At 43.2% G+C, this 25,039-nt stretch overlaps 1 protein-coding gene across 1 annotated transcript in view; it reads left to right on the top strand.

Moving 5' to 3' along the window:
* The window catches only part of pi4kab (phosphatidylinositol 4-kinase, catalytic, alpha b), a 314,691-nt gene that overhangs the window by 259,919 nt on the left and 29,733 nt on the right, over positions 1 to 25,039 (top strand). Inside the window, exons 41-44 of the mRNA XM_059943702.1 lie at positions 5,002 to 5,169; positions 10,792 to 10,845; positions 14,406 to 14,526; positions 17,518 to 17,647. Of these exons, the coding sequence (XP_059799685.1) occupies positions 5,002 to 5,169; positions 10,792 to 10,845; positions 14,406 to 14,526; positions 17,518 to 17,647 (473 nt within the window). The remainder of the gene's footprint in view (positions 1 to 5,001; positions 5,170 to 10,791; positions 10,846 to 14,405; positions 14,527 to 17,517; positions 17,648 to 25,039) is intronic.

A 25,039-nucleotide genomic window follows, 5' to 3' on the forward strand; every position in this document is an offset into this window, starting at 1 on the left:
AGTCTCCACTGCTTTAGAGAAAACAACCCAAGTTTATCCAACCTCTCGTTATACCAGATGCCCGCTAATCCAGGCAGCATTCTGGCAAACCTCTTCCGTATTCTCTCCAAAGCCTTGATAGCCTTCCTGCAATGAAGCGAACAGAACTGAATGCAGTACTCCAGATGCAGCCTAACCAGAGTTTTACAAAGCTGCAACATAACTTCCTGACTTTTGAACTCAATGCCTGAACTAATAAAGGCAAGCATGCCATATGCTTTCTTAACCACCCTATCAATCTCTGTAGCCACTTTCAGGAAGCTCTGCTCATCAACACCATTATAAGGGTCTTGGTAGAGTCATACAAAACATTGGTGAACCCACATACGGTGAGATTCAAGATAGTTTTTTGTCACTTTTCTGTACACAACTGTAAAGAATAATAAAATGATTGTTACTCTGGATCCGATGCAGTTTAAAAAAACCACAATAAGCATAAAGAGCACAATAAAAACAAAAAAAAAGTACAAGTAACTGTTATTACATCGACAGATTGTTTGTTCATAAGGTGACGTTCAGTGTTGTATATGTAGTGGTGGTGGTCAGGTGGGTTAATGATTAGCTTGATAGTTTAGGGGAAGTAACTGTTTTCAAGTCTAGTGGTCCTGGTGGGATACCCTTTACCAAAGGAGGTGTAACCCGTCTGCTGTCCTGCAGGTCACCCTTAAGCAAGGTGTAGCACCTGCTTACCCCCTAGATCAGGGTCATGTGAAGCCATGGGAGCAGGTGGTGGATGGTCGTACGAGCAGCTGATGCATATCATACATCCTGGTTATGCGACCTTTAACACCAGGCAGACAATCTCTGTAAAGACACTGCCTATAAGAAAGCACTGGCAAACTACTTCTGTAGAAATATTTGCCAAGAACAATCATGATTGCCAGTGTTAGACCACACAGCACATAATGAAGATGATGATGATGGTCCTGGTGTGGATGTTGTGCAGTCTCTTCTCTGATGGGACTGGGTTATGTTTGGCTTTGGTCACCCTGCTGCTAGGGAGAGATCATTTAGCAGGAAGGAGTGCAAGAAGATTTACAAGGATTTTGCCTTGGAGTTGAGCAACTGAGTTAGAGAGGTTGAGCCTCCTAGGATTCCATTCATTGGAGCATTGAAAAGTAAAGGGTGATCTTATACCTTATACAGATGTATAAAATTATGAGGGGCACAGACAGGGTGAATGCACTCAGTGTTTTTCTCAGGGTTGGTGAGTTAAGAACTCTAGCGCTTAGCTTTAAAGTGAGAGTGAAGAGATTGAACAGGAGTAATCCTACAAAAATGTAGATACAGCCTAGTCCATCATGGGTTAAGCCCTCCGATAGAGCACATCTATGTGGATATGGCTGGGGGATGGGAACCAGTATGATAGAGCAGAGGATGAGCCAGCAGGTTTACAAGCAGATGATCGGTGTGACATGAACGTAAGGAAGGACAAGCCAATGATTGGGTACAAATGTAGACAGAGCAAAGAGGTAAGTTGTAGCACAGAGGCAAAATTCATTAAGGCGAAGAATGCAGGACTGGGGATGCTATATTTAATCGCACGTAGCCTTTGGAATAAGGTGGACGAACTCATGGCACAATTAGAGACTAGTCAGTATGACGTTGTGGCTGAAAGAAGGCCATAGTTGGAAATTTATTTTGTATAGAAAGAATAGGCAAGAAGGCATAGGAGGTGGTTTGGCTCTGTTGGTAAGAGATGGGATTACATCTTTAGAAAGAGGTAACATAGGGTCAGAGAATGTTGAATCTTTGGGTGGAGTTAAGAAACCATTATGGGAATCATATATAGGCTTCCAAATAGTAGCCAAGTTGTGGAGTTGAGATTGCAAATGGAGATGGAAAAGGCATGTAATAAGAGTAATGCCACAATTGTAATGGGGGACTTCAATATGCAAGAGGATTGGGAAAATCAGGTTGGTGTTGGAATTGCAAGAGAGGGAATTTGTTGAATGCCTACAAGATGGCTTTTTAAAGCAGCTTGTGCTTGAGCCTAGTTGGGGACGGGCTGTCTTAGATTGGGTATTGCGTAATAACTCAGACCTTATTAGGGAGCTTAATGTAAAGGAACCCTTAGGAAGCGGTGATTATAATATGATTGAATTCATATTGCAATTCAAGAGGGAGAAGCATAAGTCACATATATCAGTATCGCAGTAGAATAAAGGGAATTACAGAAGCATGAGAGGGGAGCTTGTCCAGGTGGATTGGAGGTTAATACAGGCGGAGATGACAATAGAGCAGAGATGGCAGAAGTTTCTAAGAGTAGTTCACAAGGTGGAAGACAGATATGTCCCATAGTAGAAGTTGTTCTCAAATGGCAGGGGTAGGCAACCATGGCTGATAAGGAAGTTAAGGACTGCATAAAAGCCAAGGAAGTGCATATAAGGTAGCAAAAGTGAGTGGGAAGTTTGGATGATTGGGAAGTTTTTAAAATCCAACAAAAGGCATCTAAAAAGCTACAAGAAGGGAAAAGATTAAATATGAGGGCAAACTAACCAGTAATATAAAGCAGGATACCAAAAGTTTTTGCTGTTATATAATGAGTAAAAGGGAGGTGAGAGTTGATATTGTTGGGCCACTGGAAAATTATGCTGGTGAGGTAGTAATGGGGGACAAAGAAATGGTAAATGAACTTAATGGGTGCTTTGCATCTGTCTTCACGGTGGAAGACACTAGCAGTGTGCCAGAGTTCATGAATATCAGGGAGCAGGAGTGAGTGCTATTGCAATTACAAAGGAAAAAGTGCTGGGCAAACTCCAAAGGACCTTAGGTGGATAGGTCACCTGGACCAGAGTCCTGAGAGAGGTTGCAGAAGAGATAATGGATGGTCATGAGCTTTCAAGAATCACTTGATTCTGGCATAGTCCTAGAAGACTAAGATTGCAAAGAAGGAAGGCAAAAGAAAGGAAATTATAGGCCTGTTAGCATAACCTCAGTGGTTGGGAAAGTGTTGGAGACTATTATTAAGGATGAAGTTTCAGGGAACTTGGAGACTAATGATAATGAAGAAAACATACATGAACATGGTTTTTCCTGTATGCATCAATCACAACTAAATCTTTGAACTGGATTAAGCAAATTAGGATCAGGTTTAATATCACCAGCGAATATCATCAAATTTGTTGTTATGCAGCAGATATGTTACACATTGCAATACTTAATAATAAAAATGTAAATTACAATAAGTATATAGTTAAATAAGTAATGCAAAAAGTAGTGAGGTAGTGTTCATGGGTCCAATGTCCATTCAGAAATCAGATGGCAGAGGGGAAGAAGCTGTTCTTGAATCACTGAATGTGTACCTTCAGGATTCTGTACCTCCTTCCTGATTGTATCTGTTTTTGGAAAGGGTGGACTAATTTGTTTTTAAGCTTCACATAACCAGAAAGAATTTAGCACTGCTTTAGAAGTTCATCATTAGCCCATCATTAAGGACCCAGTATATTTAAGGTCAAGGTTCCTAGGTTCTTGATTAGTAAGGATGCCAAAGGTTATGAGAAGGCAGGACAATGAGACTGAGAGGGATAAGTCAGCTGTGATGGAATGGCAAGCTGAATGGCCTAATTCTGTTCCTATGTCTCACAGTGCGATAGTTTCTAATGGCAACTAGAGAACACAAAGTTAAGGTGATGGGGAAAAAAAAACAGAAGCTAGTCCAAGCAAGCATTTTGTACTAGGTTGTGATCTGGAATACAGTGGTTGAAATGGAGGAAAAAGCAAATTCTGAAAAAGAGGCCAAGAGTAAAGAATAGAGGGAACAGGTTGCAAATGTGCATCGTTCCACAACAATACAATTCGAGGTAAGGGAAAGAAAATATAAATGATAATGTGGGTTGTTTATTACCACCGACTTGTTGTTCACAATTATGCCAGATCATTGAGCATCATCATGAGAATTTTCCAATTCATTTACCACTGTTTTCTTGTGTTAATGGGGCAGTTAGTTTGCAGATGCTCCTGCAGGTCTATTTAGCTCCTGGGATGCAAGGATCCCTGTGGTGCTCTCACCAATCTTCTCTTCCATTAAGACCACATAAATCTGTTTGCACATCAACAGAGTGAGGTAAATAAGAATTTAACTGTGTTCTGTGTTTTTTTTAAAACAACATTTTCTGTACTTTGAGATGTCAGAACTTTAATGCATGTTTTAATTTAGATTCAGATTCAGAATTAGTTTTATTTATTACAGACAGTAAAATGCATTGTTATGTGAACAACAGCAGTTAGGCATGTGTTAATGGCAGAGTCATAGAAAAGTGCGGCACAAAAACAGGCCCTTCAACCCATCCAATCCATTTAAGCTACCTAGTCCCATTGACCTGTATGAGGATTATAGCCTCCATACCCCCTCTATCCACGTACCTATTGGAACTTCTCTTAAATGTTGAAACTGAGCTCACATTCACTACTTGCGCTGGCAGCTCGTTCCACACTCTCACAACCTTCTGAGTGAAGAACTTTCCCTCATGTTCCCATTAAACATTTCTCTTTTCACACTTAACCCATGACCGCTAGTTTTAGAAGTAAATAGTTGTAAACAGTTAGTCAATTTAACTGTTTATAAAAAATATATATATATAAAAAGTAGTTAAATAAGTAGTGCAAAAATAGAACAAAAAATGGTGAGGTAGTGTTCATGGGTTCAATAACTATTCAGAAATTGGATGACAGAGGAGAAGAAACTGTTTCTAAATTGTTGAGTGTGTACCTCCTTCCTTATAGTAGCAATGAGAACAAAGCATGCCCTTGGTGTTGGGGGTCCTTAATAATGGATGCCCCTTTTTTTGAAGCATCGCTCCTTGAAGAAGTCCTGGATTCTACACAGTAAACTGCTCAAACTGTAACCTATCCCAAAGGTTAACAGATCAAAAGGTCAACGTCTTGTAAAGTTATTTGTTATATGAACAGAGTTTTCTGATTGTGGCTTAATGTTTTCTCCCTTTGGTGTTTGTTTTTAAGCATTTGGTCACTTGGCACACGATCGACGCTGACGCCCCAGAGCTGAGCCACATCTTGTGTTGGGCACCCACCGATCCACCAACAGCTCTCTCCTACTTTTCAAGCTTGTATCCACCACATCCTCTGACTGCACAGTATGCCGTGAAAGTACTACGGTCATTTCCTCCGGTAAGGAGCAGTGACACGTGATGCAATATCAAACAAACTAATGGCTTGAGCGTTTTAGATAAAGATGAATGTGCTGACCATACTTGCAGAAAGGCCTGTGTATATGCTATAGTTCTTGTGTCACACATAACTAGTATCATTCCTCTGGTTACGAAACCACATGTTCTTAAATATGCCATGCATGAGATTACAGATATTTAAATTTTAAAATACCCTACCAACCATGTACCGAACCAAACTTCCCTTAAGCATTGAAATCGAGCTTGTATGCACCACATGCACTGGCAGCTCCTTCCACACTCTCACCACTCTCTGGGAGAAGAAGCTTCCCCTCATGTTCCCCTTAGACATTTCACCTTTCACCCTTAACCAATGACCTTTAGTTGTAGTCTCACCCAACCAATGCAAACCAGCTTGCATTTACCCTATCTACTGTATACTTCTCAGGATATTGTATGCATTTATAACCTTGAGATTCATTTCTTAACAGGCAGCCACAAAACAAAGAAAACCAATAGTACCCCAAAAAAGGAGTATCAAGTACCCGATATGCAGAAAAACACAAATCATGCAAACTGGTACAGGCAAATAAATTAGACACTTTTAAGAGATGTTTAGACAGGCACATAAATCTAAGAAAGATGGAGGGTTATGGACAAAGGATGGATTAGTGACTGGGTGATTTTTGATTTGCATTATAGCAGATTCCTGTGCTGTACCGTTCTTTGTTTTATGTTCAAAAATTTAATGCAAACAAATGGCAATTTGAACTGAAGTCTACAGAGTGTGTCCATCCCAAAGCGATTGCTCAGCCTCCAACTGCAACTCCAGCCTTGAACTCCAGGCCAGGTCTTCACGTGCTGCTATTGTGACTCCCGTCTCCCCCTCCCCCACCACCACTCTGCTACCCCGTCTCCCTCAGATCCCATCATCAGCTCCTGGACCTTCAGAGGCTCCACCTTCCTCTCACCCCAGCCCTCCCCTCTCCACTGACGCTACCAGCCTTCCTCCGCTACCCCCCCCTCCGTGATCCCAGTTCTCATCCGTGTCAGGACTTTACCATCCCCCCCCCCCCAACCTTCAACTCTGAGGCAGAGCGCTCTGTCCTCAGAATGAGCCTTACCTTTGTTCCTCTTCACCTACACCTCAGTAAGTTCCGCATGCGCCATGACGCTGAATTCTTCTTCCGCCGGCTCCATCATCGAGCCTACTTCTTTGGCAAGGACTCTCCAACTCCCACCAATGACCCCTTCTCCCTTCTCTTGCAAAAATGACATCCTCTTCTCGCAATTCCTCCGTCTCCACAGCATTTGCTCTCAAGGTGAGGCTTTTCATTCCAGGACGAAGAAGATGTCTTCCTTTTTTAAAGTAAGGGGCTTCCCTTCCTCCACCATCAACTCTGCTCTCAAATGCATCTCTCCCATTTCACGCACATCTGCTCTCACCCCATCCTCCTGCCACCCCACTAGGGATAGGGTTCCCCTTGTCCTCACCTACCACTCCACCAGCCTCCGGGTCCAACGTATAATTCTCCGTAACTTCCGCCATCTCCAACGGGATCCCACCACTAAGCACATCTTTTCCTCCCCTCCTCTTTATGTTTTCTGCAGAGATCGCTCCCTACGTGACTCCCTTGTCCATCCATATCTCCCCATCCCTTCCCACCGATCTCCCTCCCAGCACTTATCCTTGTAAGTGGAACAAGTGCTACACCTGCCCTTACACTTCCCCCCTCACCACCATTCAGGGCCCCAGACAGTCCTTCCAGGTGAGGCGACACTTCACCTGTGAGTCGGCTGGTGTGGTGTACTGCGTCCAGTGCTTCCGGTGCGGCCTTCTATATATTGGTAAGATCTAATGCAGACTGGGAGACCGTTTCGCTGAACACTTACGCTCTGTCCACCAGAGAAAGCAGGATCTCTCAGTGGCCACACGTTAATTCCACATCCCATTCCCATTCTGATATGTCTATCCATGGCCTCCTCTACTGTCAAGATGAAGCCACACTCAGGTTGGAGGAACAACTCCTTATATTCCGTCTGGGTAGCCTCCAACCTGATGGCATGAACATTGATTTCTCTAACTTCAGTTAATGCCCCCTCCCCTTCTTACCCCATCCTTTATTTAGTTATTATTTCCCTTTTTTTCTTTTCTCTCTCACCATCACTCCTTGCCTGCTCTCCATTTCCCTCTGGTGCTCCCCTCCCCCTTTCTTTCTCCCTAGACCTCCCGTCCCATGATCCTTTCCCTTCTCCAGCTCTGTATCCCTTTTGCCAATCACCTTTCCAGCTCTTAGCTTCATCCCACCCCCTCCTGTCTTCTATCATTTTGGATCTCCCCCTCCCTCTCCCACTTTCAAATCTCTTACTGTCTCTTCTTTCAGTTAGTCCTGATGAAGGGTCTTGGCCTGAAACGACTGTACTTCTTCCTATAGATGCTGCCTGGCCTGCTGCGTTCTGCCAGCATTTTGTGTGTATTGCTTGAATTTCCAGCATCTGCAGATTTCCTCCTGTGGTCGTGAAATTTGTTACGTTTGCAGCAGCAGTACAATGCAATACATCATAATAGAGAGAAAAATGAATTGCAGTAAATATATATTTACTGTAATTCACAGTTGAATAGTATATGTAACGATTTTATATGTTCACCCCATCCATGTTATATGTGTGGGGTCATTTCTTGCGGTCGACGCATAATGTAAAAACTCATAATGTGAATAATAATTTAAATGGAGAAAATAGGAATGTGTTTCAGAGGGCTTCCTAAATATGTTTTATCTGTAATTTATTTACATTTTCATACCAATACAACACAAAAGCAGTACCACAAGGCACATTCATATTATATTTCATCAATTTAAGGTAATATTCAATGTGATAAATCATAGAAAGTTAACATACTAGGGTGTACAGTACTCACCAACAGTGGCAGGTGTGTTTGCTCCAGGAGATGAGTGGTTGTTGTGGTCGTCAGGATCATATCAAGCACAGTAAGGGGTGAAGGAAGACTCACAGAACTCTTAGAACTGCCGGCAGTAGGAGATGACAACAGTTTGAATAAAGTGGTGAGGGTTGTTTGCTTGGCAACATTTTGTTTTTCAGCATAAATTTGCTTGTAGGGAAGAAGGGTTGATGGCAGGGAACGACTGAAATGCTGACTCCATTCTAAACTAGGGTCCATGTCCATCGTCATTTGTGCCACGTGTTCTGATTTTCACCATTCCCTCACCATTGGTAAACTCCCGGGGTTTTCAAAATCGTTTGTTGCTTGCAGCATCTGATATTTCACCATAAAAAAAATATGCCTTGAATATGGATCACACCTTGGTCGAGTGGTTGAATCAGCGATGTTGTGTTAGGATGAATGCTGTCCAAATGTTTAGAATGGGCTGGCGCATTGCCAAGCAACAAAAGAACTTTAAAGGCAAGATTCTGTTCCCGGCAGTAGAGTCCCAGAGCTGTGTTACCTTCACCTGATGCCGTGCTGTTTATAATTTCCAACTTTTTTTCCAAGTGTTAAAGTGGTTCTCTGCCACTCAGCTGATCGCCCAGGACATGACATTGGACACTTAGGAGGCATAGTTAAATATTCCAAGCACAAGATCACTGTACCATAGGTAAAACCAGCAGAAGTTTAAGAGTGGAAGATCGCACATCCATACGTTACCAAAACCAATGCGAGACTGGCGCGAGTGAGACTGTAAGGCGTGCGCACGTGACTTGGTGGGAAAGTGGTGCTCTTCGCATAACTGTGAATCCTCATAGTCTGAAGATGCATATAACGAGGATATGGGTGTGGGGGTGTGTGGGTGGGGTGTGTGGGTGGGGGTGTGTGTGTGTGGGGGTGTATGGGTGTGTGTGTGTATTATTAGTTAAGCAAGTAGTGCAAAAATAGGAAAAGTAGTGCGTTGGTGTTCATGGATTCAATGTCCATTCAGAAATTGCGTGGGAGAGGGGAAGAAGCTTTTCCTGAATCATTGAGTGTATGCCTACAGGCTTTTGTACTTCCTTCCTGATGGTAGTAATGAGAAGAGAGCATAACATGGGTGATGGGGGTCCTTAATAATGGATGCTGCCCTTCTGAGGCATCGCTCCTTGGAGATGTCTTGGATACTACAGAGGCTAGAGCTCAAGATGGAGCTAAGTTTACAACTCTCTGCAGCTTATTTTGATCCTGTGCAGTAGCACCCCTTCCCCAAACCAGATGGTAATGCAGCCAGTTAGAAAACTCTACACAGTACAACTGTAAAGATTTTCCAGTGTTTTAGGTGACATACCAAATCTTCTCAAACTCCTAATGAAATATAACAGTTGTCTTGCTGCCTTTATGATACGTTGGGATTAGGTTACGTCCCCAGAGATATTAACCTCCTGGAATTTGAAATTATTTACTCTCTCCACTTCTGATCCCTCTATGAAGACTGGTGTGTGGTCCCTCAACTTACATATATTTTCTCAATTACCGGTAGTTTTTTAACTTCACTTGCAATACTGAAATGATATTTGCATATGATGATTTAAAAAAATCTTTGAGACAAAGGATTAAAACCAATTAAACACTTTTGCCTGTTTCTGGTCTTCCCTTCTCTAATTGACTATCATGATTCAGCAACAGCCTATGTCCCACACCATTCTGAGGGGTTTCCTCCCAAAATATTACAAATCATAGACGCAAGGGATTCTGCAGATGTTGGAAATCTGGAGCAACACACACAAAATGCTGAAGGAACTCAGCAGGTCAGGTGGTGTCTCTGGAGGGGAATTAACAGTTGACATTTCAGGCCAAGACTCTACACCAGAACTTGAATGGAAAGGGGCAGAAGCCAGAATAACAATGTGGGCAGAGGGAAAGAAGTACAAATTGGCAGTTGATAGGTGAGACCAGGTGAGCTTAAAGGAGGATGTGTGGGTTGGGGTGGGGCGATGTAATAAGAAGCTGAGAGGTAATAGGTGGAAGAAATAAAGGGCTGAAGAAGGAGGAATCTGATAGGAGAGGACAGTAGAGCATGGAAGAAAGGGAAGGAGGGGGTCATGGGCAGGTGAGGAGAAGAGAAGAGGTCAGAGGGTTACCAGATAGGAGAGAAGAAAGGGCCGTGGAAGGAAGGGAAAGAGGAGTGGAACCAGAGGGAGGTGATGAGAAAAGAAGGGGTCAGAAAGAAGAGGAGCGTAGACCATGGAAGAAAGAGAAAGGGGGAGGGGAACCAAATGGAGATGATAGGCAGGTGGTGAGAAGAGAAGGGATGAGAGGGCAACCAGAATGGAGAATGGAAAAAGAGAGAAGAGTGAGGCAGGAGAAATTACCAGGTGGTCGAGAACTCCATATCATGCCATCAGGATGGAGGCTACCTGGACGGAATATGGGGTGCTTCTCCTCCAACTTAAGAGTGACCTCATCATGACAGTGGAGGAGGCCATAGACCGACATGTCAGAATGGGAAAGGTACCTTCCACAATACTCTTGTGTATTTCTAACTTCTGCTGTGCTATGATAAATTGTGACACACAAAAGTAAGGGATTTTTTTTAACAAGTTATCAGACTTCTGTTTAAAAGAAGAAATAAAGGTGCATCTCTCTGGCAGCTGTGCATTTCAACAGACTTGCTAACTAATCGTCTTCCAACAGGATGCTATTCTCTTCTACATCCCTCAGATTGTCCAAGCTCTTCGATACGACAAGGTAAGGAATGCATTGAATTAGTTTGATAAAAGGTAAGTGTGAACAGTTCACACCTGGTTATTTTGTTTGCAACATTGAACTAAAAAGTTGAGAAACTCATCAAAATAGGTTTATTTTTGTCCCTCACTGTTGGTAATATGTTGTAGGATTTAAGAATGAGGTTACTTGTAGATAACTTGATGGCCAGTTTTTATCCTAACACTGGTTCAGTGGTTCAATTTAATATCAGAGAATGTATACTATACAACCTGAAATTCTTATTCTTGCAGACATCTATGAAACAGAGAGGAGAAAAACCCAAAGAATGAATGAAAGAAAACGTTAGAACTCCAAAGTTCCCTCACCCCCACACAAAAACAGCAACTGAACTATCAACCCACCCCCCCCCCCCATCACCCACTATGCAAGCCGTAGCAAAGCCCCCACAGGCCATGATCTAGAGTCCATCAAAAACAACTGTCCATCTCAGCAGGCTCTCTCTCTCACTAATGAAGGAGAGAGAGAGATCGCTCCTGCCGCAGCGAGAGGGGAGACCAACAGCTTGCTGTTGCAATCTGCAGCGTTGCTTATTCGAGTTCCTAGCAGACTCTCTCACCAGCAAAAGAGTGAGATCACTCAAATACAGAGGCCTCCAACAGCTGTGCCCACTGTCTCGATATTTCAGTCTACCACGGCACTTCAGTTGGCAACGTGGGTGAGGAATTGGGTCATCCTCAGGGCTGCACCCCGAAGGCACCCATTTTCCAAGCCACTCCTGGAGATACCGAAATGCGATTTCCGAAAGCGAGGCCCACCCCTCGTGAAGAATGGAGTTTGAGGAGAGCTGTCAATCACAGACTCCAGCAGAACCCCAGCCACCTTGAAAAAAAATGAGAATATAAAAGCAATGGTGTAATGTTGAGACTTTGAGGCACTGGTGAGGCCTCGTTAGAGTATTGTGAGTGGCTTTGCGCCCCTTATCTTAGAAAGCACTTGCTGAAACTGGAGAGGGTTCCAAGGAGGTTCAAAAATGATTCTACGATTGAACAGCTTGTCATATGAAGAGTGACTTGATGGTTCTGGGCCAGTATTCACTAGAAATCAGACAAATGAGGGGTGACCTAATTGAGTGGTGAAAGTCCTTGATAGAATGGATGTGGAGAGGTTGTTTCCTATAGTAGGAGAGTCTAAGATTAGAGGACACAGCCTCAGAATAAAGGGGTGTTCTTTTAGAACGGAGAGGAGGAGGAGGAATTTCTTTAGCCTGCAGCTATGGAGGTTGTCTTTATGTATACATAAGGCAGAAGTTTTTTAGATTCTTGATTGGTCAGGGCATGAAAGGATATGGGGAGAAGGCAGGAAATTGAGGGAAAATGGATCAGCCATGATGAAATGGTAGAACAGATTCGATGAGCCATATGGCCTAATTATGCTCCTATATCTTATGGTCTAAAAGGAAAAAAAAATACAAAAACAGGAGATTTAAACTGTTTCACAGATAAACTGGAAGAAGTTGTTCTGATTCACAAAAACCCCTGATGCCATCTTTAGCTCTAGTTGGCTTTGTTCACGCTTGAGTTTTGGATCAAAGGGATAAAGAGACATCCCTCTAACACTGAGGTGAGGAGGAATTTATTCAGCTGGAGGGTGGTGAATCTGTGGAACTCATTGCCACAGAGGAAGGTGGAGGCCACGTCATTGGGTGTATTTAAGGCAGGGGTTGATAGGTGCTTCATTGGTAAGGCGAGTGGTGAAACGTTATTGGAGAGAAGGTGAGAGAATGGAGGTTGGGGGAGAAAAGCCATGATTGAATGACGGAGAAAACTTGATGGACCAAATGGCCTTAATTTGCTTCTACGTTTCACAGTAGTTTCACTGTGACTGCTTCCTAGCTTAGAAAATGTCCAGAACAAATGTCACAGTGATCTGACTCCTGTGTCTTTATTGATCCCATAGCGTCTCTGGGTTTTGCTGGTCATGTTCCTGATCTGTAGATTTCAACTTCCCTTTTGCAAGGCAAATTACTGGGATAGATTACACATCTTCGGGATCCATGACACCATCACAGCTCGGGACCTTCCAGATTCCGGAATCCAATTCCAGCGCCATTCTGTAAGGAGTCTCTGTACATCCTCCAATCACCTAACAATTATGCCCCCATATTAGCCATTCTATTTTCTTTATTTAGAAATACAGTGCCAAGTTGTGCTGCACCATCCGGCAACCCCAACAACCCCGACTTAAACCTAACCCAATCAAGGGGCAATTTACAATTACCAATTTACCTATCTGGTTCATATTTGGAGTATGGGAGGAAACTGAAGCATCTGGGGAAAATCCCACCCATTCCATGGGGGAGAACATGTAGAGACTCCTTACCGAGGACGCCGGACTGAACTTCAAACGCCATTGCCCTGAGCAATAATAGTGTCATGCTAACCGCTGTGCTACTGTGATGCACTTTCTTTATACACATATTACATACAGGATGCCAGGTATTACCAATGTCTCCCAATAACTCAGGCCCTCTAGACCTAGTCTAACCAGCATTCCCCCATAACTCCTGGCAACATCCTCATAAATCTTTTATTTTTATTTTCATTTTAATTTAGCAATGCAGTGCGGAGTTGGCCCTTTTGGCCCTTCGAGTCACACCACCCCAGCATCCCCAACAAACCCTGATTTAACCCTAACCTAGTCATTGGACAATTTACATCACTGTTTAACCTACCTGGTACATCTTCGGATTGTGAGAGAAAACTAGACCATTCAGGGAAATCCTATGCATTCCATGGGGAGGATGTACAGAGTCTTCTTACAGAGGAGCAGAATTAGGCCATTTGGCCCAATAAGTCTGCTCTGTAATTTCATCATAGCAGATCTATTTCCCTCTCAGCCCCAATCTCTGGCCTTCTCCTTGTATCCCTTCATGCCCTAACTAACCAAGAATCTATCAACTCTTGCCTTAAATATACCCAATGACTTGGCCACCACAGCCGCCTGTAGCAACATATCCCACAGATTTACTACTCTCTGGCTAAAGAAATTACATACTAAAAGGACACCCCTCTATTATGAGGCTATGTCCTCTGGTCTTGGACTCCCCCACTAAAGGAAACATCCTCTCCACATCCACTCTGTCAAGGCCCTCAATATTCAATAGGTTTCAATGAAGTCACCCCACATTCTTCTGAATTCTAGTAAACTCCAAACTCCGATGCCCTGAGCTGTAATAGCATCACACCCTTTAGAGTCATGGAGTCGTAGAAAAGTACAGCACTGAATAAGACTCTTCGACCCATTTGCCAAACATTTAAGTTGCCATCAGCCTGCACCAGGACCATAGCCCTCCATACCCCTACCCTTTGACGTGGGTGACCCTACCAAGAGCCAAAGCATAGCTCTGACTCCAGCCAGCATAGCTCTCTGGGTCAACTGCACTTCTTTATGCAGTTTCTTTGAATTAAACAAAATACAGCAAGTTCTCCAGCTGCAGAGGACAACAAATGCTGTGCATTCTAATAGAACTTCATCTTTACCTGTCACTTCCATTCATTCATGTTCTTTACAAATTATTCTAGATGGGCTACGTAAGGGAATACATCTTGTGTGCAGCTGCCAAGTCACAGCTTTTAGGTCATCAATTTATTTGGAACATGAAAACCAACATATTCACTGATGAAGAAGGCAATCATAAAGACCGTAAGTATTTATCCTGTGGTACTGCACAAGAACTGTGGTTGTGTACCTATTAGTACATTCCTTGCCTGTTTGTGATTACTTACTTACTGTTTGTAATGTTGCTGGAGTTTAGAGCAGCAAAGAAGCTCCTCCTTCTCTGGTGGTGTTCAGGGCTTCCTTCATCGTGCCAGTAGCTTCCTCTCAGTTTTCACTACCGTCAATCATGGAAGTCCTGGGTGGAGACTCAGGAACACAGTCACACTCAGATATAGAAGGACTTTTCATTGCAGTTTCCCTAACAATTTTGCTTGACCAGTGACGGTTACCCCCCACCCCCATCCCCCAAAGAACCTGGAGGACTGGTGGACCACTTGAAGTCTGCCTGTACCCTTTGACCTGTTTGGCATGGGTGACCCTACCAAGAGCCAAAGCATAAAGCCCTGACACCAGGCAACATGGCACTCCAGGTCAATGAGGCTCACAAGCCTCCGAACCAGAACAAAGTTGTGATCCTCTGGGAGGCAGATTATGATGTTGACACGAATTTCTTTTGTAAATCCATCACCAGTGAATAGTTCTAACTTTGTGCATTCCTTCCCTGGTTACCTTTTTGCACTCAATATATACTAATGGAGTCTCTTAGGATTTAAATGCTAAATATCAATAGTTAATTCATCATCCTCATTACGTGCCACGTTGTATGATGTGAACGATCATACTCTTATGACCTTAATTGTTCTCGGCAAATTTTTCTATTGCCTTCTTCTGGGCAGTGTCTTTACAAGGCGGGTGACCTCAGTCATTATCAATACTCTTCAAAGATTTCTCTGGTTGCATAGCCAAGATGTGATATGTATCAGCTGCTCATATGACCATCCACCGCCTGTTCGCATGGCTTCACATGACACTGATCAAGTGGGGGGGATAGTGGAGGAGGGAGGCTAGGCAGGGGCTACACCTTGCCCAAGGGTGACCTGCAGCCTAGCAGAGGGAAGGAGTGCCTTACACCTCCTTTGGTAGAGATGTATCTACACACCACCACCCTAAAGAGTTAATTATTTCAGCCAAGTTTGGCACAAAAGAGAAAGTTAATGTATGCTTCAGACTGCAGCAAATGGCTCTAATATTTTCAAGAGATCGATTTCCTCTGGGGCTGTGATTTTGGTGGAACAATCTCATGGGTGGACTTGCAAAACAAGACTCTGTGCACAGTAACTTTCCAGAGTGAGGATGGGTGGGACATTGGCAATGGAGCCAAATCCCAGCCTCTAAAGAATGTGAGGATTAATGGGTGGATTTCCCCACGAGCTATTGTCACTCCCCAATCAAGTTGATATATTGTTTGACATCAAACTGTGGAAAATCTGCCTCTCCAATGCCGCAGATCCACATTAAAGGGAAAGATCAAAAACAAAGAACTCTGATGACGGCTAAGAACTGGATGAAATAGTTACCTGCTTGTCACCTAGTTGGCAAATTGCCCTAATCCTGCTCCAAGTAAACGTTGAGATGAGCAGCATTCAAATCCTGGATGGACAGATGTCATCGTAACCACAAAATGCTGAAGGAACTCAACAGTCAGGCAATATCTTTGAAAAACATAGAGTTGATGTTTTGGGTTGAGACCCTTCATCAAGTCTCAGCCCAAAACATCAACTGTTTGTTCATTTCCATAGATGCTGTCTGACCTGACGAGTTCCTCTCGCTGTTTGTGTGTGTTGCTCTGGAATTCCAGCACCTGCAAAGTATCTCGTGTTTATGTCTTATGTCTAGTATTAAATACTGATATCCAGTTCTTCATAAATCCTAATTGTTCGGTAACTGAATTTCTTGTCAGTTCAGAGTGCAAAAGCTGGCCCTGCAATCGGGGCTCGGGACTGGGTCTGCGGTCAAAGCTCAGGGACATTAAGGTTTGTGGCTGGAGCCACTCAGTGGAAAATTAATAATTTTATTGTGTAAAAATTTGTGAAATGTAAGTGTAAACACAGGAGATTCCCAAGTTGCTGGAAATCCAGAGAAACAAACACAAAATGCTGGAGGAAATCAGCAGGTCACGCAGCATCTATGGAGGGGAATAAGCAGTTAACTTTTTGGGCCAAGACCCTGATGACTACTGATGAAGTGGCACAGCCGGATTGTTTATTCATCTTCATAGATGCTGCCTGACCTGTTGAATTAATAGAACATAGGACATAGAACAGTACAGGCCGTTCAGCCCACAATGTTGTGTTAACCTTTTAACCTACTCGTAAGATCAATCTAACCGTTCCTTCCTACATAGCCCATCATTTTTCTATCATCCATGTGCTTATCTAAGAGTCTCTTAAATGCTCTAATGTATATGCCTCTATCGTCATTCTCGTTGAGGGGAAAAAATCTTACCTCTGACATAACCCCCCCAACCCCACCACCACGCTTTGCTTTACTCCTATCATTTTAGATTTTTGCTCTTTTTGCTCATTACCACCCCTGGGAAGAAGTATTTGGCTATCCACTCAATTTTTTTGCCTTTTATTATCTTGTACTTGGTGGCAGGGTAGAGATACATCACCACCAAAAGAGGTTTAGGGTGCAGGTCACCCCTGGGCAAGACTCCCGATCAGAGTCACATAAAATCGTGGGAGCAGGTGGTGGATGGTCGTATGAGCAGCTGATTCATGTCACAAGCCCTAGTTATGTGACCATTGATGCTAGACAATCTCTGAAGAGTATTGAAAATCGCTGGAGTCACTTGTCCAGAAGAAGGCCACAAACCACCTAAATAGAAAAAAAATTTACCAAGAACAGTCATGACTGTGGAGACCATGATCGACACGGCACATAATAATGATAATGATTATTTCGTACACCTCTATCAAGTCGCCTTTCATCTTCCTTTGCTCCAAATTTCCTTCAACATTTTGTGTGTACTGAAATAAAATTGTGCTGGGTGTTATTACAGTGGCATCCAATACCTGCTGGTTCTATTAACAAAGTTTTACTGTCATGGTTTTCTATGTGTTTTGCTGGCAGCTGATATCGGTGACTTACTAGAACAACTGATTGAAGAGATCACTGTGTCTCTGTCTGGCCCAGCGAAGGACTTCTACCAACGAGAGTATGACTTCTTCAACAAGATTACCAATGTCTCCGCCATCATTAAGTAAGATGGTTTCCTCTCTGAATCTCAGTCAGGGTTTGAAATGGGTGCAAAGAATGTTGTGTTACTGACATCAGTTTACCAGGAACGTTTTCATTCCAAAAACTGCGTGCAAGGATTTTTCATCTACTTTGAATCAATCAGGAAAGAGGATAGAGGTTAAAGCTCAAAGTTCAAAGTAAATTTATTATCAATATACATACAGATGTCACCATATAGGACCCTGAGATTCATTTTCAAATAGTTCAATTTAATCCGAGCAAATGTATACACAGTATACAACCTGAAATTCTTACTATTCTTCAAGTCAAGTCACTTTTATTGTCATTTCGACCATAACTGCTGGTACAGTACATAGTAAAAATGAGACAACGTTTTTTTCAGGACCATGGTGTTACATGACACAGTACAAAAACTAGACTGAACTATGTAAAAAAACAGCACAGATAAAAACTACACTGGGCTGCAGACCTCAATAAATCTACAGAATAATAATAATAATAATAATAGGATCAATGAAAGACCGCACCAATTTGGATGTTCAACCAGAGTGCGAAACACAATAAACACAAGAAGAAAGAAATAAGAAATAAATAATAAATATCGAGAGCATAAGATGAAGAGTCCTTGAAAGTGAGTCCATTTGTTGTGGGAACAGTTCAGCCATGGGGGAAAAGAAGTTGAGTATTTATCCCCTTTGGTTCAAGAGCCTGATGGTTGAGGGGTAATAACTGTTCCTGAACCTGGTGGTGAGAGTCCTGAGGTTCCTGTACCTCCCTCCTGATGGTTGAGGGGTAGTAACTGTTCCTGAACCTGGTTGATGTGAGTCCTGAGGTTCCTGTACCTCCCTCCTGATGGTTGAGGGGTAATAACTGTTCCTCAACCTGGTTGATGTGAGTCCTGAGACTCCTGTACCTCCCTCCTGATGGTTGAGGGGTAATAACTGTTCCTGAACCTGGTGGTGAGAGTCCTGAGGTTCCTGTACCTTCTTCCTGATGGTTGAGGGGTAATAACTGTTCCTGAACCTGGTTGATGTGAGTCCTGAGGTTCCTGTACCTCCTTCCCGATGGTTGAGGGGTAATAACTGTTCCTGAACCTGGTTGATGTGAGTCCTGAGGTTCCTGTACCTCCTTCCCGATGGTTGAGGGGTAATAACTGTTCCTGAACCTGGTTGATGTGAGTCCTGAGGTTCCTGTACCTCCTTCCCAATGGTTGAGGGGTAATAACTGTTCCTGAACCTGGTTGATGTGAGTCCTGAGGTTCCTGTACCTCCTTCCTGATGGTTGAGGGGTAATAACTGTTCCTGAACCTGGTTGATGTGAGTCCTGAGGTTCCTGTACCTCCTTCCCGATGGTTGAGGGGTAATAACTGTTCCTGAACCTGGTTGATGTGAGTCCTGAGGTTCCTGTACCTCCTTCCTGATGGTTGAGGGGTAATAACTGTTCCTGAACCTGGTTGATGTGAGTCCTGAGGCTCCTGTACCTCCTTCCTGATGGTTGAGGGGTAATAACTGTTCCTGAACCTGGTGGTGAGAGTCCTGAGGCACTTGTACCTCCTTCCTGATGGTTGAGGGGTAATAACTGTTCCTGAACCTGGTTGATGTGAGTCCTGAGGCTCCTGTACCTCCTTCCTGATGGTTGAGGGGTAATAACTGTTCCTGAACCTGGTTGATGTGAGTCCTGAGACTCCTGTACCTCCTTCCTGATGGTTGAGGGGTAATAACTGTTCCTGAACCTGGTTGATGTGAGTCCTGAGGTTCCTGTACCTCCCTCCTGATGGTTGAGGGGTAATAACTGTTCCTGAACCTGGTTGATGTGAGTCCTGAGACTCCTGTACCTTCTTCCTGATGGCAGCAATGAGAAGAAAGCATGCTACAGAACCATAGAACATTACAGCACAGAAACAGGCCTTTTGGCCCTTCTTGGCTGTGTGGAACCATTTTTCTGCCCAGTCCACTGACCTGCACCTGGGCCATATCCCTCCATACACCTCTCATCCATGCACCTGTCCAAGTTTTTCTTAAATGTCAAAAGTGAGCCCGCATTCACCACTTCATCTAGCAGCTCATTCCATACTCCCACCACCCTCTGTGTGAAGAAGCCCCCCCCCCCAATGCTCCCTTTAAACTTTTCCCTTTTCACCCTTAACCTATGTCCTTTGGTTTTTTTCTGCCCTAGCCTCAGTGGAAAAAGCCCCCTTGCATTCACTCTTATCTATACCCATCATAATTTTATATACCCCTATCAAGTCTCCCCTCATTCTTCTACGCTCCAGGGAATAAAGTCCTAACCTATTCAGCCTTTCTCTGTAACTCAGTTTCTCAAGTCCCGGCAACATCCTTCTTTGCACTCTTTCAACCTTATTAATATTCTTACTGTAATTCGGTGACCAAAACTGCACACAATGCTCCAAATTCAGCCTCACCAATGCCTTGTACAACCTTACCATAACATTCCAACTCTTATACTCAATACTTTAATTTATAAAGGCCAATGTACCAAAAGCTCTCTTTACTACCCTATCTACCTGGGACACCACTTTTAGGGAATTTTGTATCTACATTCCCAGATCCCTCTGTTCTACTACACTCCTCAGAGCCCTACCATTTACCTTGTATGTTCTACCTTGGTTTTTCTTTCCAAAGTGCAATACCTCACACTTGTCTGTTTTAAACTCCATCTGCCATTTTTCAGCCCATTTTTCCAGCTGGTCCAGATCCCTCTGCAAGCTTTCAAAACCCTTCCTCACTGTCCACTACACCTCCAATCTTTATATCATCATGATCCAATTTGCCACATTATCATCCAGATCATTGATATAGATGACAAATAACAATGGACCCAGCACTGATCCCTGTGGCACACCACTAGTCACACGCCTCCACTCAGAGAAGCAATTCTCCACTACCACTCTCTGACTTCTCCCATTGAGCCAAAGTCTAATCCAATTTACTACCTCACCATGTGTACCTAGCGACTGAATCTTCCTAACTAACCTCCCATGCGGGACCTTGTCAAAGGCCTTACTGAAGTCCATGTAGACAACATCCACTGCCTTCCCTTCATCCACTTTCCTTGTAACCTCCTCAAAAAACTCTAATAAATTTGTTAAACATGTCCTACTACATACAAAGCTGTGTTGACTCTCCCTAATAAGTCCCTGTCCATCTAAATACTTGTAGATCCTGTCTCTTAGTACTCCTTCCAATAATTTATCTACTACCGACATCAAACTTACTAGCCTATAATTTCCCGGATTACTTTTAGAGCCTTTTTTAAATAATGGAACAACATGAGCTATCCTCTAATCCTCCGGCACCTCACCCGTAGATACCGACATTTTAAATATATCCGCCAGGGCCCCTGCATTTCAACACTAGTCTCCTTCAAGGTCCGAGGGAATACCCTGTCAGGTCCTGGGGATTTATCTACTCTGATTTGCCTCAAGATAGCAAGCACCTCCTCCTTTTCAATCTGTATAGGTTCCATGACCTCACTACTTGTTTGCCTTATTTCCATTGACTCCATGCCAGTTTCCTTAGTAAATACAGACACAAAAAAACCCAATTAAGATCTCCCCCATTTCTTTTGGTTCCATACATAGCCGACCACTCTGATCTTCAAGAGGACCAACTTTATCCCTTACTATCCTTTTGCTCTTAATATACCTGTAGAAGCTCTTTGGATTATCCTTCACCTTGACTGCCAAAGCTACCTCATGTCTTTAAGCCCTCCTGATTTCTTTCTTAAGTATTTTTTTGCACTTTTTATACTCCTCACGTACCTTATTTGCTCCCTGTTTCCTATATATGTCATTATCAGAGTTCCAATATCCCTAAAGAACCAAGGTTCCTTATTCTTATTCACTTTGCCTTTAGTCCTGACAGGAACATACAAGCTCTGCACTCTCAAAATTTCTCCTTTGAAGGCCTCCCACTCACCAGCAACATCCTTGCCAGAAAACAACCTGTCCCAATTCACCCTTTTAGATCCTTTCTCATTTCTTCAAATTTGGCCTTTTTCCAGTTTAGAGCCTCAACCCGAGGACCAGATCTATCTTTATCCATGATCAAGTTGAAACTAATGGCGTTATGATCACTGGAACCAAAAAGTGTTCCTCTACACACACTTCTGTCACCTGTCCTAACTCGTTTCCTAGTAGGAGATCTAATATTGCAACCTCTCTAGTCGGTACCTCAATATATTGATTTAAAAAACTTTTCTGAACATATTTTACAAACTCTAACCCATCTAGACCCATCTGGCCTGGGCGGTGGGGGTCCCTGATGGTGGATGCTGCTTTCTTATGACAGTGCTCATGTAGATGTGCTCAATGGTGGGGAAGGCTTAACCTTTGAAGGCTTAAACTGGGCCATATGTACTATTTGCTGTAGGATTTTCTGTTTAAAGGCATTGGTGTTGCTATACTAGGCCATGATGCAGACAGTCAATACATTCTCCACTTCGCATCTATAGAAGTCTGTAAAAGTTACTCCTTATTCTTCCTATTGAAATGGATCACCTTGCTTATCAATTCATTAAACTTCAACTGCTACGTGTCTGCCCATTTCATCTGCTTATTGACAGCCTGCTACATTATATTGCTATCTTCTTTGCAGTTCACTAAACCAGAAATTTAGCCTTATTTGCAAATTTTGGAATTGTGGCTTGTACTCCTCAAGTCTGTGTCATTAATAAAGATCACAAAATGCAGTGGTTCTAGGGGTGGCACTGTAGTGTAGTGGTTTGCACAACGCTTTACAGTATGGGCTTAAATTCCCAATGCTGCCTGTAAGGAGTGTGTGCATTTTCCCTGTGACCGCATTGGTTTCCTTCTGGGTGCTCCGGTTTACTCGCACAGTCCAAAGACCTACAGGTTGGTATGTTAATTGTCATTGTAAATTGTTCCATGATTAGGCTAGGGTCATATTGGGGGTTGCTGGGTGCATGGGTTGGAAGGGCCTTTTCTATGCTCTATCCCAATAAATAAATAAGTAATGTGATCCTTGGGAGTAGACCTTACTCCAGTGTGAGAAACAGCCATTCAACATGAGCCTCTATTGCTGTTTCTTGTACCTTGTAGATCAATGTCCTTTTATTCCCTGTGCTTCAACGTTGTTACTTGACATCTCATCAAAAGCCTTCTGAAATCCAAATACACAAAATTTATTGCATTTCGCTTACTTAAATTTCATCATAAAATTCCACCAAATTGGAAAAGAAAACTATTTTTCTTTGAAGCACAAGAGATTCTGAAGATACCAGATATTTTAAGAAACTCACGTAAAGTGCTAGAGAATCTCAGCAATTCAGGCAATTGCTATGCGGAGAAATAAACAGTTGACAAATCCGGCCAAGTCCTTTCATCGGATTTCTTCTTTTATAAATGTGTGCTGATTCGCATTACTTAATTCATTTTCATCCAGGTGATTTAGTCATGTCCTGGATCAGTGTTTTCCCCCACTGAGGTTAACCTGATTGGCCTGTGCAGGCTCAGTTTATCCTTGGTTCCTCTTTTGAATGTTTGTTGCTCTTCAGTCTTTTGACACCAACCCACCTCCCCGTTTCAAAGAGCTTTGGAACATTATTGTCAATGCCCATCTGATATCCTTCTGTAACATGAGAAAATCTGCGGATGCTGGAAATCCAAACCAACACACACAAAATGCTGGGCGAACTCAGCAGGCCAGGCAACGTCTGTGGAAATGGATAAACAGTCACTGTTCTGGGCCAAGAACCTTCATCAGGACTGGAAAAGAAGGGGGAAGGAGACAGACTATGAAGTTGGGGGGGAAGGGAGGAAGAAGTACAAGGTGGCAGATGACAGGTGAAACTGGGGGTGGGTGGAATGGAGGAGGGGTGAGGTAAAGAGCTGGGAAGTTGATTGGCGAAAGAAGTGAAGGGGGAATCAGATGGGAGAGGACAGAAGGCCAGAGCAAAGTGATGGGCAGGTAAGGAGAGAGGGTGTGAGAGGGAAACAGGAATGATGTAGGAGCGGAGATTCGTGGGGGGGCAGTTACCAGAAGATTGAGAAATCAATGTTCATGCCATCAGATTGGAGACTACATGGACCAGATGGACTACATCCCAGAGTCCTGAGAGAGGTTGCTGAGGAAATAACAGATGCATTGGTTGTGGTTTTTCAAGAATCACTTGAATCTGGCATGGTCTCATAGGACTGGAAGATTGCAAATGTTACTCCACTCTTCTAAGAGGGGAGGAAGGCAAAAGAAAGGAAATTATAGGCCAGTTAGCCTATCATCAATGGTTGGGAAACTGTTGGAGACTATTATTAAAATGAGGTTTCGGATACTTGGAGACTAATGATAAAATAAGTTAAAGTCAGAAAGGTTGCTGTAAAGGGAAATTTTGCCTGACAAATCTGTTAGAGTTCTTCATGGAAGTAACAAGCAGAGTGGACAAAGCAGAGGCAGTAGATGTCAATTACTTGGATTTTCAAAAGGCTTTTGATAAAGTGCCACACATGAGGCTGCTTAACAAGATAAAATCCTAAGGTATAACAGGAAAGTTACTGACATGGATAGAGGAATAGCTGTCAGACAGGCAGGAGGCAGTGAGTGGGAATAAAGGGGGCCTTTTCTTGTTGGCTACCAGTGACTGGAGGTGTTCCTCAGGGGTCAGTATTGGGACCACTGATTTTCCCATCCTTTGTCAATGATTTGGATAATGGTTTTGTGGCAAAGTTTGCTGATGATATGAAGATAGATGGAGGGGTAGGTAGTGCTGAGAAAGCAATGCAGTTACAGCAGGACAGGCAAATTGGAAGAATAGGCAAAAAAGTGGGAGATGGAATTCAGTGTTGGGAAATGTATGATAATACATTTTGATAAAAGGAACAATAGGATCAAGACCAGAAGTCCTGCAAAAACCGCACGATGACTGCACTATCCACTATTCAAGACAATATGGAGGGACAGCAACATCACCATGAAGTACAAGATCAGTCTCCTGCGTGCATTGTTATTCTCCATCTTCCTGTACGCATGCAAGACATGGACCCTCACAGCAGAGCTGCAGAGGAAGATACAGGCATTGGAAATGAGATGCTATCGCAACATCTTGGGCATCTCATACTTGGACCACATCACAAACGAGCGGGTCCGCAAGACCATCCAGCACCACATTGGTCCTCGTGAAGACCTTCTCACAACGGTGAAGAAAAGAGAGCTGAGATGGTACAGCCACATAACAAGATCCTTGCAAAGACCCGTTCTACAAGGAACTGTGGAGGGGAAAAGAAAGAGAGGCAGACAGAGGAAAAGATGGACGGACAACATTAAAGAATGGACAGGGAAAACATTTGCGGTGTCCCAGGCCCTGGCACATAACTGCAACAGGTGGAACAGACTGGTGCAAAGCTTGTCATGACGGCACC

The sequence above is a fragment of the Hypanus sabinus genome, chromosome 18, assembly GCF_030144855.1.
Source record: "Hypanus sabinus isolate sHypSab1 chromosome 18, sHypSab1.hap1, whole genome shotgun sequence".
Classification (NCBI taxonomy): Eukaryota; Metazoa; Chordata; class Chondrichthyes; order Myliobatiformes; family Dasyatidae; genus Hypanus; species Hypanus sabinus.